The sequence below is a fragment of the Saccopteryx bilineata genome, chromosome 1, assembly GCF_036850765.1.
Source record: "Saccopteryx bilineata isolate mSacBil1 chromosome 1, mSacBil1_pri_phased_curated, whole genome shotgun sequence".
Taxonomy (NCBI): domain Eukaryota; kingdom Metazoa; phylum Chordata; class Mammalia; order Chiroptera; family Emballonuridae; genus Saccopteryx; species Saccopteryx bilineata.
The window spans coordinates 91710215-91729870 of record NC_089490.1 but is presented as its reverse complement, the minus strand read 5'-3'; the positions used below and the strand labels follow the sequence as shown (position 1 = coordinate 91729870).

The following is a 19656-nucleotide window of genomic DNA, read 5'->3' as shown; positions in this document are numbered from 1 at the left end:
AAGGACCTTCCCTCGCCTGGCCACTCTCCGAACTCATCATCCCGTTTCTTTTTCTTTATAGCATTATCACGAGTATAAATTATATTGGGCATTTATTATCTGTTTATTTTCTGTCTGTGTTCAACGTGAGCTCCACGAGGAGTGGGAGCTTATCTATTTCCATCACAGCTGTCTTTCCGGCACTGTGCTCAGGGTCTGGCACGTTACAGTCTGTTACTTAAAAATATTTGATGGAAGCATAAATGAGCAGATGGCTTCAACCTACCTCTCCAGCATGTTCCTCCCTAAATACCTCTTCGGAAAGTAAAACTCCTCCCTCACCATTCAAACTAGACTAGCATACCGCGCAGGTGACTTGATGTGCTCGTGTGTCTCCAAGCAGATTAAATAAGGGAACTTGTGTGGTGACTCCCTTTTTTGTCTCCTCCCTCCACATCAAATCTCTCTTTGATCCAAACAGCCGTACAATCTTTTATGCCTTATGAACTCCCACAAGACCCCACTACTGAGAGTGACCATCTTCTCTTCCCCTCTGACCCCAGCACATGGGTCCCTCAGGGCAGGGTCTGTGTCGCCTCCTTCTAGTGCAGTGGTTCTCAACCTGTGGGTCACGACCCTGGCGGAGGTCGTACGACCAAAACACAGGGGTCACCTAAAGCCCACAGGTTGAGAACCGCTGTTCTAGTGGCTGGCATATTGGAGATGCTGGAGAAATGTTTGTGGAATGAACACACGAGTAAAAGCCATGGCTGTGACTAACTTTGAGGGGAGGTGATGGTTTGGAAGGACAGTGAGTATCCAGGTCCACACAATGAGGATGTCTTCTTAATCTTCCCAGAGGAGTAGGGAAAACAGCTGTGTTAGGCTTGCTTGCTTGCACTTTGCATGATTACTGTGTGAGCATGTGTGGCAGAGGCACGTGTGCGAAGCCTGCAAAAGGCTACAGGTACTTTCCCTTGGCGTGGATCACTGACCTGCCACCACGAGGGGTGGATCACTTGCCCACCACCACGAAAAGCCATTTTCTTGTTCGCCTGCCACCACGAGGGGTGGTTTTCCTCTTTGCTCACCTGCTCCCGTGAGAAGCGGTGTTCTCCTGCCTGTCTGCTCCTCCGCCCGCCCTTGCAAGAATCTATTAAACGGGTATGGCCAGATGCTTTCTGGCTCCGCAGTTCCTCTACTGTCTGCCCGATTCCAATGTGAACCTGCCTGGCCTTGGCCACCAGCATTACAAGGGGCAAGGCTCAGCCCATAGAGAGGCAAAATAAGAATTAAACGAGGTGCTAGAAATAACAGGTGTGACGCTGACTGACTTTGTGCTGTCTGACTCAGTTCTTCATCTCTGCACTGAGAGGGTTGGACCAGATGGTCTCTAGGGATTGTGGAGAAGAGAACAGAGGTGGGTTTTGGATCTGGACCCCTGGGTGTGAACACTGCTTCTCCTCCTGGCTAGCTCTGCAGCCCTACCCCCACCACGCCCCCTCTCTGGGTGCGTCTCCCCACTGTAAAGTGGTGGGAGTGACACCCAGCTGAGGAGGCTGCTGGTGGGTTAAATGAGGCAGTGGGAACCCCTCCCCCCCTGGCTGCCTCTGCTCTGTCCTTGCTCTTGACAGGCCACTGCAAGCATCTAGCACAGCCTCCTCTGCCCCAGGTGGAAGGAACCTTGCTCCCCAGGCAACAACTCCTTTAGTCAGGCCCACCGTTGGGACTCTGCCTCCTGATTAAAGGGTATACAGCGGGCACTCCACTGTGCATCTCCTGGACCAGAGGAGAACACTATTTCCCATCCACCTTGCATCCAGGAAGGTCACATGACTCATCCTGGACTTCCACTCCTGACTTATAAAATCCCTTCTTCCACTCTTTCCTGTTCCCTGGAAAACATGGAGCCCACAACTGGAGGATGGTAGCATCGCGCAATGGAAGGAGCCTGAATCCTGGAATGAATGTCCAGTTTCATTGGCTGTGATGTGGGTGAGCAATAACGCTTCTGATTTTGTAGGGTTGACTTGTGCCTGTAACAGAGCCCAGAGTCCCCTAGCTGGATTTATTTATTTATTTATTTATTTATTTATTTATTTATTTTGTATCTTTCTGAAGTTGGAAACGGGGAAGCAGTCAGACTTCCGCATGCGCCCGACCGGGATCCACCCAGCATGCCCACTAGGGGGTGATGCCCTACCCATCTGGGGCATCGCTCTGTTGCAACCAGAGCCATTCTAGCATCTGAGGCAGAGGCCACAGAGCCATCCTCAGCGCCCGGGCCAACTTTTCTTCAATGGAGCCCTGGCTGCGGGAGGGGAAGAGAGAGACAGAAAGGAAGGAGAGGGGGAGGGGTGGAGAAGCAGATGGGCGTTTCTCCTGTGTGCCCTGGCCGGGAATTGAACCCAGGACTCCTGCACGCCAGGCCAACACTCTACCACTGAGCCAACTGGCCAGGGCCCCTAGCTGGATTCGATACCCTAACATGTCCATGGGGAACAGTGCCTAAAAACAGATACCATAATCTTTACCTGTTCCCCAACTCAGGGCAAGTCCCTAACTCTTCTGACTCACCCTCCTTAGGGTATGAGGTTCCGCCTTCCTCAACCCCCACCCTCTGACAGAAGGTCTAGAGTCTAACGTCCCAATTCATGTTCACAGCCTCTCCCTCCCAGGATATCTGCCATTCTTGTGCAAATCGGCTCCTGTGTCCAGCAGGGCACCCTGGAGCTCCCCCGCAGGGTACTTAGAGCAGACCATCCTGACATCCAAGCAGCCGCTTGGTCTAGGCTTCCGTGTCTCCCCACAAACTCCTTAAGGGCTCAGAAGGCCTCTTCTGCTCTGATATTTGCAAGCGTGCCTGAGACAGACTGCCTATACCAATCCCCAGCAGACCACACCCGGCCCAGCCTCCAAACTAAAGGGACCCATAAACTCTCCCTCCTGAGTAAACATATTTTATTGGGCCTGGGGACACTTCCTAGCCATCCTGCTCCCACTTTCCCTGGTCCTGTTCCAGCCTAGCCAGTTCCCCAGCACACCCCCCCCCCCCCGGAAACCTCAAACACATCCTTTGGCTCCCCTCTGCCCCCCTGCCCCTTTCCCCAGACACCTGCATCCCCCACCTTAAGGAAGGTGGAGAGTTTTTTCTCTTATCAGATGTTTTACTGCCCCCTCCTCCCTGGTTACACAGACACTGGGGACAGAACTCCTGGCAAGAACAGGTCAATGCCTGTCGGCTCCCAGCCGGCAGTTTACTGGGCAGAGAGAAAGGTCCCTTCAGTGCTGTCTCAGGGGGCAGATAAGGTGCGTGCAAGCCAAAGGCAAGAAGTGGCACCCAGTCCAGGAGCCTGTGGAGAGACTTAAGAGGGGAGATCGGGGAAAGGAAAGCAGAAGGAAGTCAGAGCAGAGACACTGTGGGGGCTCAGCACTCAGGCCAGCCCCATCACAGAGAGCTAGCCTGGCAGGGACCCTGGGACCCCTCCCTGGGACTCCACCCGCAGGACACCAGGAGTACAGGTGCTCCGGAAGGCACGTTCTGGAGTCTAGAAGCGGCAGAATTGAGAGAAGTCCGCAACCGTTTCTGGGATCACCCTTCCGGTGGTGGTGGGATCACCCTTCTGGCTGCAGCGTGGCCCAGGACAGAGTTGGTGACCTGGGACCCAAAGGTGGCACTGCAGCCTTCCCAGAGGCCTGGCCGGAGCCAGCAGGGAAAGACCATAAGTCAGAGAAAGGGCAGACAGGTGGACACGCTGCCCCAGATCTCCTCTGGGGGCAGGTCTTCTCTTCCAGCTGTGCCTTGTTGCCCAGGGGCTGTGATCTCAGGGCCCTGGGGCTGAGGCTGGAGACTGTGAGGCCGCCCACCCGGAAAAGACCCTCGGCAGCAAGATTGAAGCCAGTTTGGCAATGATGACTCCCTTGGCACCAATCCAGTGAGGGCTCTGAGACTGTGGGCACAGGGTACAGCCTGTTCCAGCTCTTCCCATGTGACCTGCCTTGATCCCAGGTGTGATTTCAAGTGGCCCATGGCAGTCCCTGGGTAAGCGACATCATGCCTGGATAATCCAACATGAAGCGCCCTGTTCTCTGCCTCTGCATGCCCTCTGGATTCCAGGAGTTTCTGGGGAGGAACTAGCCACCCCCCACCAGCATCACGCTGGGCACATGCAAAGGCCCTCTGCCCTCCTCGCAGCCACCCACGGAGAGTGCCAAGGCAAGCCCTGTTCTCCACAGGGGTATGGAGAGGAAGGACTTTGAATGCTCTGAGGCCCCCAAGAAGCTAGGCCTGTCCTTCTCCATTGAGGAGATCTTAAAGAGTCCCTTCGAGAGGAGCAACATGGTCCAACGGGAAGAGGCAGGTGGACAGGGCACCAGAGAAGCAGCAGCTGCAGGCTCCAGACTGGAGAGGCCCCTGCAGGACCAGCCCCAGGGTAAGTGCCTTCTGCTCATTCCTTACCCATTCCCGGGTCTCCGAGACCCAGCTGGGCTCACACAGAGGAAAGGCTACTATAGATACTATAGACAGAAGAGAGGGCTCTACAATTCAGAGATGCCAGGCACTGGGCTGGGAGCCTACATCTCTTTCTATGTAGCCCAGAACTGTGGTTGTTCAGATGTGATGCCAGGACTCGTTCATTGCAGAATGCAGGACATGTAACCAGGCCACCGCTCAGAATGCTTGTTACCATTTATTTATTCAGTATTTATGACATGATAGGCACTGGCCTGGAGTCTGTGTGTGCCTCCTCTATAACTTGAGTGCAAAGAGGTAATTATCATAACCTGACAGATGCAGGAACTCATCTATGAATGAGAAGAGGTAGATGGTGGCCTCAAGTTGCCCAGCTAACAAGCAGAGGACCCGAGATTAGGACCTGGCTCTGACTGCCCGTAAACACTGCTCGGTCGGCACATTCTTCTCCTCTGAAAGCTGAGTCCAGACTGCAACTTTGGCCAGATCTGCCTATCCCACCCCAGGCCAGTGGCCCACCCCAGGGCATGTCCCCAAATAAAAATGACCATATCTCAGACCCCATCCCTGACAGCTGGCTTGAGAAAGGGCACTGAGGTGGACACATGCGCCCTGCTGAAAGTCAGGAATTCGTGATGTCCATCTACCCTGGCCTGTGTGACCTCAGCAAAGTCCTTTTCCAACTTGGGCCTCAGCTTTATTCTCGGTGAAACAGTTGAGTGCAGGAAGGGGAAACTGAGGTGATGCCTTGAGCGTCCGCTGGAGTGAAACTCATAGTTGATGAGCTTGGAGTTCTCACATGAGGTTCCTGATTCTCCCACTTTCAACCCCTTTAATCCAAAGAAAGGAAGCTCAGGGGAGCCCGTGATGCCATCTCCAACCACACACAGCCCCACATCCCGCCTCAGTTGAGTCTCCAAAGAGGGGGTTGTACTCGTCTGCGGGGGGGAGGGGGGGGGTGGACCCTGGAGGCCACTCATTCCCAGGGAGGCGGCACATTTCCCTGCTACTGAGCTTATTAATGAGAAAGGGTTCCCAGCTTCATTTTCAAAAGTTCATGAACAGCTTCCAGTGAATTGAATGAGCAGTCACAGAAATGGTTCTTCTGGGAGTCTACCCCCAGTCTCTCCTGCTGCAGCTACATAAAACCCATGACTGTCTTCTCTGCCCGAGAGAGAGAGAGAGAGAGAGAAAGAGAGAGAGAGAGAGAGAGAGGAAGAGTCCAATCTCCCCTACCACAAGAGTTTTCCTTCTCCTAGCCTGACAATGGCTGATGGCAAAACAGCGGGCAGCCACTCATTCTAAACCTCTCCTGTAGACTCTGGCATGTCCCATGTCAGCTGCCCTGCTAAACCAAGAGCAGACTCCCCAGTACGTGATTGCCAGAATAGCAGGGTGACATTAGGCAGCGCCTCCGGCCCTCATGGCACTCTCATGGCCACCCTTCCATCAGATTGTCTCACTTGTGAGCCCCCAACTTAGAGATGATAAAACTCCCTGAGTCGTTTGCTCTAGAAGTGAACCCTGGAGGCTGAGACTGGATTCTTCCTGAACATGGTTTAAATCCACCCATCCCCCGCCCTGCGGGAATGCCGTACTTCCGAAAGACCAGTGGAAGGCCCATGGGTTTCCAAGATGCCCCTGAGGGCCACACAGACAGAGATGATTGACGTTAATAGGTCTGATTATTTCTACATTAAGCTTCTGTTTTAGGACCTAGGATACTGGTTACCCATTTTTTGCTCATGATGTGAGGTTTCTTTTTAAATAATTTTACTTATTTAAGTAAAAAAAAAAAGTCTATTCGGGGAGATGCTAAGCAAATAATAACACACAGGGGATGCCAACCAGCCAGAAACCACAGAGGTCACGGGCAGAGACTGCAGATAAGCTGGAGTCTGCGATGCTGGGCAAGGAGGGCAGAGAGCTGGGGTTCCACAAACCTGGCCTCCAAGCCCCAGGCTGGCACCAGTGTGCAGCCTCCCCTCACTGGGCGTCCGTTTCCCCATCCGCACTGTGAAGGAACAGAGCTGGAACGTTCCAAAGGTCCCTCCCAGCTCTGATTACCACGAACAAGTCCACAACAAACTGGTTGCTGAGAAGCCCTGGTGGTTTCTCTAGTCGTGATTTTCCACGGCAGACACTTCCTCCCAGAAGAGGGAGTCTCCTCGCCAGGCAGGGCAGGGGCAGCGTGAGCAGAATGGGTGGGAGACAGGTGATCAGATCAATAGCCTCCACCTCTCCCTGCTCTCCCAGTGTCCCCCACCCAGCTTGCAGGACCGGCCATGGGGTGTTCCGTGCTCTCCATCACCCCAGTAATAGCAGAGGAATACATTTCTCTTTGGCTTCACTTACCACCTAGAAGGCTTCATGCTGCAGCTCCTGGAGGTTGACTGACAAACATTACCCCAGGAGCCCAGCCTCCTAGGGAGCTGGTGAAAACGTACCAGTCCAGGCCTGGCACCCAGACTCTGACTCTACCATGGGGCCCAGGAATTCAAATTCTAGCCAACTCTCCGAAAAGTGGTCCAAGGACCACTCTCTGAGGAGGCCGAGGCCCAGGGAGGCAAACTGACTGTTCTGAGTTGCAATACCTACAAGAGCTAGAGCCAGGCCAGTGACCCAGGCCAAGGCCAGTGCTCTGCCTCCCCTGTGTCTCACAGCGGTGACCAAGGCCCACCCTCCCTCCCCATGTCTTTCCACTCTCACAGGGACCCTCATAATCTAAGGCTTGGACCCTCCCAGGTCTCAAGCCAATGGAAAAGTCCAAGAGGGTCTCCCAACTAAAGAGGAGGCTGGGCCCAGCTGACCACTCTCTGCTTCTAAGAGAGGCAAGCTCCCTGAGGCTTGGGGATCTTCTAATGTCAGGGGAGGCTCAGTCAGGAAGAAGCCACTTCATCTCAGAGGCTCAGACCTTGGGAAGGGAGACCATCACTGCACCTGTCCCACCAGGGTGATGACCCTCCACCAGGAAACTGTGACTCTCAAGGGAAAGGAAGATGAGCAGGGAAGAGACCAGCGGAGTGGGTAAACCATGTGGTCTTCTGGCCTGTGGGGGACCCGTATATGTCCTCTCACGTTCAGGAGCCATTCAGTCACTCAGTGAATAGTTGTTGAGTGCTCACTCTGAGCCCGCCTGGGGGCTGGGAAGGTGAAAGTGGATACAACCAGACATGGTGACCACCACCTGGAGCAGGGCAGGGTCAGCAGCGAGAGCCTGGGGACACCACCTCAGAGCAGTGCTGACTTCTGCCCATCTTGTTGGTGGAAGTGACCAGGACAGTGGAATTCCTGCGGTTTGAGGAATGTCCTATAGCAGTGGTCAAAGTTTTTCTGTAAAGGGCCACATAGTAACTTTAACGCTTTGAATAGTATGTATGTTCATGTACATCCTCGCTCAAAAGGTTAACAAAAAACTCCCTACTCAAAGGGTTAATGGCTAGATGGTCTCTGTGGCAATTACTTGGCTCCTCTGTCATACCTGGAAAGGAGACAATGTGAAAGTGAATGGGTATGTTTATGTTTTAATAAAATTTTATTTATAATAACAAGCAGAGGGCCAGATCTGACCTCAGGTTGTAGTTTAATCAACCTCTAGCCTGTTAGTGTGACATTCAGAGTTCCTTGCAGACTGGCCCTGCTGGTCCCCAGGTTCAGTTCCCATCATGCCTTCCCTGCCCCTCATCTCTACCCTCCAGGCACATGGAGCTTCTCTCCAAATCCTATCCGCTGGGCTTATAGAGACCTCATCCACGCTCTGCCTTCATCACACCCAGCCTTCACCTTGGGGTCTGCGTCAAATCTCCTTCCCGGTGCTCTCGTAGCCACACCAGTCAATGGGTTTAAGGTTCACCCTAAATCAGAAGGATCTCATCTCAAGGTCTTTAATTAAAATCTACAAAGAGACTGTGTCTAAATAAGGTCACATGCACAGGAACCAAGGGTTAGGACTTGGGCATCTATTTGGGGAGGGGAAGCACAATTCAACCCACTACACCTCCCCCACTTCTTCATCCCCCTCATTTTCCTCTTTCTTCACTCTCTTCTCTCTTCCCTCTCCTCCTCCTCCTCCCCCCCCCCCACCCTCACACACGCAACACCTAGACCAGGGGTCGGGAAACTTTTTGGCTGAGAGAGCCATGAACACCACATATTTTAAAATGTAATTCCGTGAGAGCCATACAATGATCTGTGCATGTTACACATTATCCAATAAAAATTTGGTGTTCTCCTGGAGGACAGCTGTGATTGGCTCCAGCCACCCGCAACCATGAACATGAGCGGTAGAAAATGAATGGATGGTAATACATGAGAATGTTTTATATTTTTAATGTTATTATTTTTTTTATTAAAGATTTGTCTGCGGCCCTGGCCGGTTGGCTCAGTGGTAGAGCATCGGCCTGGCGTGTGGGGGACCAGGGTTCGATTCCCGGCCAGGGCACATAGGAGAAGCACCCATTTGCTTCTCCACCCCCACCCCCTTCTTCCTCTCTGTCTCTCTCTTCCCCTCCTGCAGCCAAGGCTCCATTGGAGCAAAGATGGCCCGGGCGCTGGGGATGGCTCCTTGGCCTCTGCCCCAGGTGCTAGGGTGGCTCTGGTCGCGGCAGAGCGACGCCCCGGAGGGGCAGAGCATTGCCTCCTGGTGGGCAGAGCGTCGCCCCTGGTGGGCGTGCCAGGGGTATCCCGGTGGGGCGCATGCGGGAGTCTGTCTGACTGTCTCTCCCCGTTTCCAGCTTCAGAAAAATACAGAAAAAAAAAAGAAAAAAAAAATATTTGTCTGCAAGCCAGATGCAGCCATCAAAAGAGCCTCATCTGGCTCGCGAGCCATAGGTTCCCAACCCTGACCTAGAACCAAAGGCAGGGGTCTGCTCTGCTCTGGGCACTGGGACAAAGAGTGTGTCTGAAACCTGTAGTGTGTCCCCAGCTCACTAACGGCTCCGGCCCTCAGACAGGGAGAGCCAAGGCCTCCACAAGAACAGACAGGAGCTGGGCTAAAGGATGCAGAGCTAACAGCATGTACTTCCCCCAAGACCAGTGTGGTCTGGTCTCTCTCTTCCAGACACCTCTTCTCAGTCACCGCCACCAGAGTCGCAACCAGACGGGGCTGGGAACGCCTGGAGGCTGGTTCTAGAATTGAGAACCTGAGTCGTCCTGAGGCCCTGTGGGGGACAAGGCAGCACAAGGCTTGACCCCGGCCACAAAAACAAATTAAAAAAAAAGTATTCGTGTGGGGTCCCCCAAAAGGCAGACCCAAAGGAAAGGATTTAAAAGCACAAGTATCCTATTTGTGATGGGCAGAGACCACCAGCAGTGAGGCTGTGAAACAAGACAAAGGAAGACAGTGAACAGAGGGTGTATGACAAAGCCGGTGACCTCTGTGCGCAACTGAAGCTTAAATCCTGTGGGGAAGGAAGCAAATATACTCCTTGGAATTATCTGGGCCTTTTAGCCCAGCAGTGCACATCCCGGCAGCAGACAGCTGTTCTGGAGCACAGAAGTCCTGAGGGAGGCACGCAGGGCATTGACAACATCACTTAATAGCAGGCCCCCAGAGCATCAGCCAGGAGAATCAGAGCGGGCAGCAGAGGCTTGAGCACGGGCTGTAATTTATATCCAATGTATCTGTCTATCATATGCTTCACCCAGGCAGCGCTACTGAGTGGCAGGCCTATCTGGTGCTGCACCCCCTCCCCAAAAATAAATAAAATTGTCCCAAAATGTAGTGACTTAAGTAACCATGAACATTTATCACCTCAGGTTCTGTGGATTAGTAATCTGGGAATGGCTTGACTGGGTGGTTCGGGCTCAGGGTCCCTGGGAGATTGCAGTAAGGGTGTTGCTTACATTCACCCAAAGGCCGGACTAGAATAAAGGATCTGCTCCCACGGTGGCTCATGCCCGTGGCTGGTGGGTGAATGGCTCTCAGGCGGGGCTCTCCGCATGACACAGGAGTGTCCTCCCCAAATGGTGGTGGGGTGTGTCAGAGCAAGCAATCCAAGAGGGAGGGAACCAAGTGGAAGCTGCGTCCCCTGATGGCCCAGGCGGGCCAAGAGCCCTCATAGCAGCACCTCCGTGCACTCCATCTGTTACAGGAGTCCCTGAGGTGGGCCCACAACAAAGGAGACAAGAATTCAAAGGGTCCTACCTTAAAGCCACCACCAGCATGAGCTGGGAGTGGGGATGAGGTAGAGAGCAGGACACAAGCACAGCCCTGCCCTCGTCTCGCAGGGGAGACAAACGGCCGGCCACTACTGACCAATGAAAGCATGAGGACAGCTATTGTAAGTGCTGGGGACAGAGTGACGCAGTATTCTGACAGCCTATGCTAAGGGAGGTGTAGTCTGTCGGGAGGCCAGGGAAGGCTTCCCAGAGGAGGGTATGGTGGATGCTGGGGGAACAGGGGAACTGCAGGCAGTCCGTGACCGGACCGGAGTGAAGAGACCAGTGCAGTTCTACCCTGGGAGGCTCCTGCCCTGCACCCATTCCGTCATACCCAGGAGGTGTGCCCAGCCTGCACGAGGGCTCCCAAGGGTGCCCTGGATCGCCTCCATGCTGAACCCGCTGTCTTAGGAAGACAAGGACAAAGCTCATTTCCAGAGACTGTGCCCAGTGGAAGAGCCCCGGGGCCTGCAGCTGAGTGGCCAGGGCCCATCAGCAGACCCCCGGGAAGGACAACCCAGGGAGGGAGCCGAGCATGGAGAAACATCGGTTTATAATTAGGTGGCCTAATCACCTGTGTAAATTGTGTATTTTTTTATGATCAATGTGCTAAATGGCTCCAGGTTTAATTAAGTTCTGCTGACTCGTTCTCAGTGAAGACCCACTGAAGTGTGTGATTCACAGCTCGAACAATTAGTGATGGGGATAGGAGCAGTCTGGAGCGGGTGGCCGTCCCCGCCACCCCACAGGCCCTCCCCAGGTGCCACCAGCTCTGGGCTTCTCTGCCTGGTCTGGTGATGCTGGGCCTGGTCAGGAACTCAAGGATATTCTCACTCCCAATCCAGTGCTCCTTCCAGAGCTTGGAAAATGGAGCCCACTACCCCATCGTCCTCTCTGACTGAGGCCCAGGAGATACCAGCCCTTTCTGATGAATAAGAACCTTACCCCGTGCAGGGCGCTCCATCTATGAGCTCATCTTTCCAGCTTCTTGTTTAATGAGGTCCAAAATTCTAGCAGCTGAGTTCTGTGTCCTACCTTCCTCTCTGTTCCATGTTCCATGTAAGCTGCTCTGCCTTCTCCCCCCCCCCCCTTCCTCACACTCACGCCCACTGCAGCCTGCGACCCAAGTGTCAGCCCCGCGGGCTCCCCTCACCGCCCTCCTGCAGCAGCCTTCTCCTGAAGTTGGAGGGAAAACGGAAGTGTGTGACCTCATGCTTCCTGAGCCCACCCCTCAGATGCTACTCTTCCCCATCCCACCCTGCCCTGTGCACATGGGCAGGTCCACTCCGCTCAGAGCCACCAGCCAGAGCCCCTGGGCACCACCCTCTCCACAGCACGCCCTTCTCCTCCCCAGGCGCCAGCAGAGAGCTGGGCGTGCGCCCATCGCCCTTCATCTGGCTCGCCCTGGCCTTCCAGTTTCCCCAGCACCATCAGGCAGCTCTAGGGCACATGGTGCTCTCTTTCCTAGAGATGCGTGGCCATAGGAGGAAATCGCAACACAGGGAGAAAGTTTATTGGGGAGTTTACATGGCGTTCGTTATAAAGTTTGTTATTTGGAGGTGGGGGGTGATTTTTAATGGCTTTTTGTTTTTAAAAGTACACCGGAGAATAACGCAATGCCGGGCCATAGATCTGCACACTCCTTTGCAGGGGGTCTAGTGAGGGCAGAACGATTCATCTCGCCTTTATTGTTTGCTACGGCCCCTACATTATCTTCAAGATAACATTTTCCCTGTTATGACAAATCCCTAATGCTTCTTTCTGGGGTCTGCTTTCCCTTTTCTGACTGTGGCCATCACTATGTCACCCACACCAGCAATAGGAAGTCTGTTCAGTTGTCCCTTGAGCCCCCTCACAGAGATGATAGACAGGTTTTTGGCTCCCATGTTAGCTGGCTCCTACCAGAAGACCCAAGGAAATCCAAAATTTTGCACCAGAGGACCCATCACATCCTCGCTTTGACATGTTGAATGCCAAAAAGGAACAGAAAGCTAATGTTCATTGTTCTACACTCCCTGGACCACACGTTCTCTCTCTAGCTGCCCAAGGCACTTCCTCCTCCACGTCCCCAGCGCACCTTGGAGAGTGGTCTGCAGTTCCTGCCTCCTCTGCCCCCCCTCCCTTCTCTCCTCCACCCACTGCCAACTGCACCATCACTGTCTCAACTCTGCGGGAACTGCCATCATTAAGGTCCTTGTTCTGGCCAGGTTCAGTGACCCACTCTTGTGTCCTTGTTGGCTTGGTGTAGTCACAGCATGGATGCAGCTGAGCCTTCTTTCTTGAAAGAGTCTCTTCACTGGGTGTGTGTGTCTCAGCGCCCTCCTTGCTCTCCTCCTACCTCAGACGGCGCCCCTTCTGGTCCCCTCCTTGGCTTCTCTTGGCTCCCTCACTGGCTGCTGAACCCCTGATGGTGGAGGGGCTCAAGCTTACTCTCAGACCATCCACTCTTCTTCATCTGCACTTCCCTCCTGAGTGGTCTCACCCACTCCCATGACTGCAGAGGCCAAGTACATGCTGACGATTCCCAAACCTAATCTCAGTCCTGGCTTCCCTTTAAACTCCAAATATATATGCCTCTACCTGTTGGATAGCTTCCATGGAACAGTCAATGGGCATCTCAGATTTGACATTGTCTAGATCGAATACCTGATCTTCCCCTCTCTCCCTCTCTCTCCCTCTTTCTTCCTCTCTCTCACACACACACACTCAGGCCTGGCTTCATGGGCATGTGTGTGACCAGGGTTGTTGCACAGGGTCCCACACTCAGAAGGGGTTTAATGGGGTTTAATGCTTAAAATTCTTAATAATTTTATATTTAAAGCTGTGTTTTGTAAGTAAAGTCCAGTGAGGCCATGAAGCGTATCTCAGGGACCTGGAGCCTCAATTTGTGCTCAGTCCCCTCTTCCCCGGGATGGGCTCTCAGCCACCTGTTCCCCTACCCAGTGGCTGTTGCCTCCTCTCTTCCATCCTGAGGTTGGGGGATGGGCTGGTGCTGGTGAGAGGAGGGTGGTCCCTGAGTCTCTAAGAGGGTCCACACTCAGCCTATTAGCATCCCTGTACCCAAGGGAGCACAGCTTTAAATAGCAAATAAGAAAGCCTGACAGGTCAAGAGAAAGACTAAGAAAGAAAGGAAAAGGCCCTGGCCGGTTGGCTCAGTGGTAGAGCGTCGGCCTGGCGTGCGGGGGACCCGGGTTCGATTCCCGGCCAGGGCACATAGGAGAAGCACCCATTTGCTTCTCCACCCCCCCTCCTTCCTCTCTGTCTCTCTCTTCCCCTCCCGCAGCCAAGGCTCCATTGGAGCAAAGATGGCCTGGGCGCTGGGGATGGCTCCTTGGCCTCTGCCCCAGGCGCTAGAGTGGCTCTGGTCACGGCAGAGCGATGCCCCAGAGGGGTAGAGCATCGCCCCCTGGTGGGCAGAGCTCGCCCCTGGTGGGCGTGCCGGGTGGATCCCGGTCGGGCCCATGCGGGAGTCTGTCTGACTGTCTCTCCCCGTTTCCAGCTTCAGAAAAATACAAAATAAAAAGAAAAGAAAAGAAAGAAAGGAAAATACTTTCTTCCTGCTTTTTGAGCAAGGAATCCCACAGTTTCATTTTGCACTAGGACCCACAAATGGTGTAGTCGACCCAGAGTGGTCATGAGGCTGGACAGGTGGTTGGAAGCAGGTCGCCACGGGCTGATTGCTGTAGAGGTCAGACTTTACTTTGTAGACCAAAGTTGGCAAACGTTTACTGTAAAGGGCCAGATGGTAATTATTTTAGATTTTTGTGGGCCCTCTGTTGCAACTACTCAACTTTCCCATTATAGCACAAAAGCAGCCATAGACAGAAAGTACATAAACCAATGGACAGGACCGTGTTTCAATAAAACTTTATTTACAAAAACAGTGGGGCAGATTTGGCCCCCAGGCTGTAGTTTGCGATCCCCTGTGGTAGAAAAGGGGGAGATGTTGAAGGCATCTGAGCAGTACAAGGACGATCAGGATGATGGGAGGGGCGCAGCCTAGGGACAGGGTTTTTAGAAAAAAATATATTGCAAAACTTCAGTATTCTAGGTACCAAGACTTGGCGGTGGCCACAGAGGTTGAAACCGCCAACACCAAGGTCACTAACACAATGTGCTCTCCCCCATCTACTCAGGTGAGAGGAAGAGCAAGCGGAGGGTCCGAACCACCTTCACCACAGAGCAGCTGCATGAGTTGGAGAAGATCTTCCACTTCACCCACTACCCGGACATCCACATCCGCAACCAACTGGCGGCCAGGATCAACCTCCCAGAAGCTCGGGTGCAGGTACCACTGGCCCCCTCTCAGCCCCACCTCAATGCACCTGGGGCCATGGGGGAGGCACTGTGGCTTTGGACCCTCCGGGGCTGCCCTGCCTGAAATGTTCTGTCGCCTCTGTCCCATGAATACAGACATATTTGCTAAATATTACACACCAGGAAATGAGGTCCGCATAATTATATTTCTCTCCTTGGAGGGTGAAAATGGAGTGAGGTGGCATTGGTGGTGGCCATTGATAGGGGCTTCCATGCCCTTCGTCTCTACTTGGCTACAGTCTCAGAACATCGTCCACCATGCAGCCTCACAAAATGCCTCTTGATAATCTAGCCCAGGCTCAACAAAGTTTTCTTGTGAAGGGCCAGATTGTAATTATGTTAGGCTTTGGGGGCCATATGGTCATATACATCACAACTATTCAACTCTGCCTTTGTAGCATAAAAGCAGCCATAGGCAATATATAAACAAACAAGCACAGTGGAGTTCCAATAAAACTTTATTGATGAGCACTACAATGAGAATTCTGTGTAATTTACAGGTGTCGTAAAATATGATTCTTCTTTAGACTTTTTTTCAGCCATTCAAAAATGTGAAAGCCATTCTTAGCTCACGGGCAATACAAACACTTTTTTCTAAGTCACTCTCTTTTTTTTTAACAATTATGACGAACTCATTCAAATTCAAAATCTGAGCAAGGGCTCAGGTCATTGTTCCACTTTTTATTTTATTCTAATCTACCTTTTTTCTGGCTAAGGACCACCCTGTCTCAGACTTCTCCCCTTTATCTTTCCACTTGGAATCTGTCACCAGCTAAGTTGGTAGCACCAGCTAAGTGGCTCACAACTCAGAGGTGTCTCGGCAGAATGACCAAGTACACATGGTCACGTGTCAGGTACAGTCGGGATGCTCATGAATACAGGAAACTGCCAATGTTGCTGCAGATGCCAAGGGGCCCCACAGGGGTTGCAAACTGGTGACCCGCCAGAAGGAAACAGCCCACGGGTGGGTTTTATTTGATCTATCTGCACAGTAATTTTAAAACTCAGAGCTTTCCCATAAAAATCAGGATTTCTGTCTTAGAAATTGAATGAGCCTGCAAGGCTGGGCTCCCAGGGCACATGGTAGCTGCTGGCTGAAGCAGAGAGGATGCCCCCTGAGGCTCCATTTACCTTGTGCCCCACCACTCCTGATTAAGTGGCGCCCAGCTGCTTCCCTCCCCAACGAGCCCCCGCCCTGCAGGCACTGAAGGCTGTGGTCCCCCATCCCCTCTCAGAAGGCTGACCTCCAGAGCCAGAGAAATCCGGCACATTCGCCGTGAGCACTCGACACTGTGATGTCCCTTGGGAGGCGTTGTTATTACACATGTTGAGGGAGGTACCAGATGGAGAAAAACCCTTTGCTTCTTTCCATCCTCTCTCCTGTGTCAGGTCTGGTTCCAGAATCAACGAGCCAAGTGGCGGAAGCTAGAGAAGACGGGAAGCCTGGGCACCCCACAGCAGCTGAGTGAGGCCAGCTCAGTGCCAGCCACAGACCTGGATGTGACCGTGAGTGGCTAAGGCACCAAGGGGACCTGGAGGAGAACCCCTGTCTGGGCACATCTCATCCAGACCCAGATAGGAGGAAACACCTCAGGGGAATGTTTCGTTTTATTTTATTTTTAGAAAGAGCATGGGCAAGGATGTTCTGGAAGTCTATGGGACCTGGGACTGTCTCTCTCTGTCCTTACATCCTCAACCACTGAGTGACAATCACAATGCTTCTCCCTCCTCCTCGTAATACTTGTGTAAAACATCGCAGTTTGCAGAACAGGCTGATGGAGTAAAGGGTGGCACACAGAGGTTGAACACTGGAGTCAGATGGCCCAGGTTCGAATCTCAGCTTTCCCCGGAGGAGTTCGTGTGCCTCTCAGAGGACAGTGATAATAGTTCTGATGGGGATGAGATGACTGAGATGTAAAGACTGCGTGGCACTTAGGAAACGCTCCCTAAGTACTAGCCGTCCATCGAGGCAACACATATTCAGAATGTGTCCCCGATGCTCAACTTGGGGAGGGGGGGGACAGCACCACACAAGATAGGCAGTCCTATGCCAAAGGTTCGTGCAGACCCACAGTGATGCTATGAGGCAGGAATTTTTTTTATTTATGGTTTTGTTTTGTTTTTGCTAATGCAGAAACGGGGCTCTGAGAAGCAAAGGGTCTTTTCTACGTCAAACAATTGCTGTAAATGGTGGGACAAGGAGCAGGCTTCCTGGCCCCCAGTGCATGCGATTCTCCCCGGGTGGGTCCCCGGTTGGGACCCCACCCCCCACCCACTCCAAGCTGCCCAAGTCATGGGGGCGGTTGGGAAGCTGTGGGCAGCCCCGGGGAAAGCTGAGGACTCACTGCTCTCCTGACCTCTCCTGTGACAGGGCCCCCTGCCGCCCCCTGCACTGCCCAGGCTGGCTCCTCCCACACAGTGTTATTATCCACGGGCTCAAGGTCAGCTGGCCTCTGCCTGGTTCCCCGCCCGGATGGCCCTCCTCCCACCCCACCCGTGGGAGACGCAGCCTCTCCCAACACCTCTCGTCCAGCAGAACTGCGTCCCTGCCCTCTGCCTCCTTCCACCTCCACACCCTAAATGGGGCAGCGTCTGTGCCACTTCAACATAGGGATCTGATGGACATCCCCCCCCACAATGGAGCCACTCTCCTCTCCGGGGAAGACAAGTGGCGAGAAGGTGCCCAGGCTTCAGAGGGAGTCAATCTCCTGGTCCAGCGATGGCCCACATCCCAGGATGCCTCCCCAGGCATGCCCCTTGGAAGGCTGCATCAGATTCAGCAGCAAGGTGGCCCGCTGAAGGACGCTCTCACCTCTCCTGGCCACGGTGGCCCTCCTGGCTCAGCAACAGAGGCTTTTCAGATCTCAGGGTAAGCTCTGGGACGAGGAGATCATTTTCTTGCTCCTATGCTTCCTCTAACTTGCTGTGTGATCTCCAGCCAGTCACTCACCCCCTCTGGGCCTCATCTGTAACATGAAGCCGTTGGTTGGACAAGATGACCTCTGAGAGCCTTCTGGCCCTTACTTTGGTGAGGTGAACAAACCATGGTGGGAACAGAGTCATAGAGGAGGCCAATGGGAGGTTGTTTGCTCTTTCATTCATGACACATTTATTGAGTACCTACTGAATGCTCCATAAATAGAACTGGGTATTGACATGAACCACTAGGCTCTGCTCCTATGAACTCAATCCAGGTTGTTGAAAGAATAGTGCCGACCTTTTCCTGCAGGCACAAGTTTCACCAGTGACCTTGCAGTTGGCCCATGTCTAACACATTCTGTATGGCTTTGATGTGAATGTCTTAAAAAGAGAAAGAAATATAGGGGGAAAAAAAATTTTTTAATTTTAAACACAACTGCATGTCTTTGTTTCTTCTGTTGAATTGAGGAGGGATGTTGTCCTCTCTGGTCTGAATGAAGAGTCAGACAGCAAGCTCATTGCAGAGTTTCTTCCCCGGGACTTGTGCAAGGGGCCCAGCTGCCAGACCAGCCTCGCTGTCCCAAGAAGCCCAGGGTTTCATAGTGACTCTCCTGCGTCCCTGCAGCAAGACCTTGGGCAAACCACATGCCCTGTCTGGGCCTCAGTTTTGATGTCTGCAAAATGGCCTGCCCACCTAGCCTGCCTCACAGAGTGATTGGGAGGCTCTGCAAGGGAATGAAAGTGTTTTGCAAAGCGTGCAGGCAGAACCCATTGTGGAGCGATGTTTTAGTCCCAAATTCCTTCCCCCAGAACCCTCTAGAGCAGTGGTCCCAAACTTTTTACACAGGGGGCCAGTTCACTGTCCCTCAGACCGTTGGAGTGCCAGACTATAAAAAAAACTATGAACAAATCCCTATGTACACTGCACATATCTTATTTTAAAGTAAAAAAACAAAACGGGAACAAATACAATATTTAAAATAAAGAACAAATAAATTTAAATCAACAAACTGACCAGTATTTCAATGGGAACTATGCTCCTCTCACTGGCCACCAATGAAAGAGGTGCCCCTTCCGGAAGTGCAGCGGGGGCCAGATAAATGGCCTCAGGGGGCCACAGTTTGGGGACCCCTGTTCTAGAGACAAGGTTCGGCCGACCGTAAGACATTCCTGTGACCAGGACATCACACCTGCCTCAGTACACATGTAAAAGTTGATTTGGGGGGCCATCTCTTCTTCTCTAGGGAGGGATTTGTTTTTGTTTTGTCCACCCCTGAACTATTTTACTCCCTCTACCTTATATCTGTGGGCAAAGAGATCACTTTAGAACTCATGCCAGCTGTGTGACCTTGGGCAAGTGACAGGTCCCCTCTGTGTACATAGTCTCTGCATAGCAACAGTGTCTTGTGCCTTCGAGTTTCTGTGACAATTAAATGAGTTAGTACACTTGACATGTGGTAGGCACTCAACAAGTGTTAAGAAAAGAGTCCTTTTCCCAGCTCCTCCATCTACCTTTTTCTGATTCTGAACTTGAGCAGCTATACCAACACTAGACTCCATCCCAGGAATTCTTAAACCCATCTTCAGGGAGCAAGGAACCTCCCAAAGAGTAATGCAAAGTAGTGTGTGTCTGTTTTCTTGTTTGTTTTTCCCAGGGAAGGGGTTCACCGCTTTCATCAGCTTTTCAAAGAGCTCAGTGGCTTTAAAAAAAATCGTAGTAAAGGATCCCTGTCAAACACACCTGAGTCAACTCCTGACAGGTTCACATTCTGGCTGTGTGGACCAGAGACTTGAGATCATTTTCTTAA

At 52.7% G+C, this 19656-nt stretch overlaps 1 protein-coding gene and 1 pseudogene across 1 annotated transcript; one reads left to right on the top strand and one right to left on the bottom strand.

The window, feature by feature from the left end:
* Window positions 1-3196: 3196 nt before the first annotated feature.
* Window positions 3197-18810, top strand: ISX (intestine specific homeobox). Its single transcript, XM_066253096.1, has 4 exons — window positions 3197-4412; window positions 14749-14900; window positions 16319-16435; window positions 17301-18810. The coding sequence occupies exons 1-4, from the start codon at window positions 4220-4222 to the stop codon at window positions 17538-17540; spliced, it is 702 nt and encodes a 233-aa protein (XP_066109193.1). The 5' UTR covers window positions 3197-4219; the 3' UTR covers window positions 17541-18810.
* On the bottom strand, window positions 10595-12577 carry LOC136320986 (large ribosomal subunit protein uL14 pseudogene; annotated as a pseudogene).
* Window positions 18811-19656: the final 846 nt, after the last annotated feature.

Bases quoted from the DNA above. Each gene is read 5' to 3' on its own strand.
- ISX (XM_066253096.1), top strand. From the start codon at position 4,220: ATGGAGAGGAAGGACTTTGAATGCTCTGAGGCCCCCAAGAAGCTAGGC. The intron at 4,413-14,748 runs GTAAGTGCCTTC...CCATCTACTCAG, and splicing joins CCTGCAGGACCAGCCCCAGG to GTGAGAGGAAGAGCAAGCGG. The intron at 16,436-17,300 runs GTGAGTGGCTAA...CTCCTGTGACAG, and splicing joins CCACAGACCTGGATGTGACC to GGCCCCCTGCCGCCCCCTGC.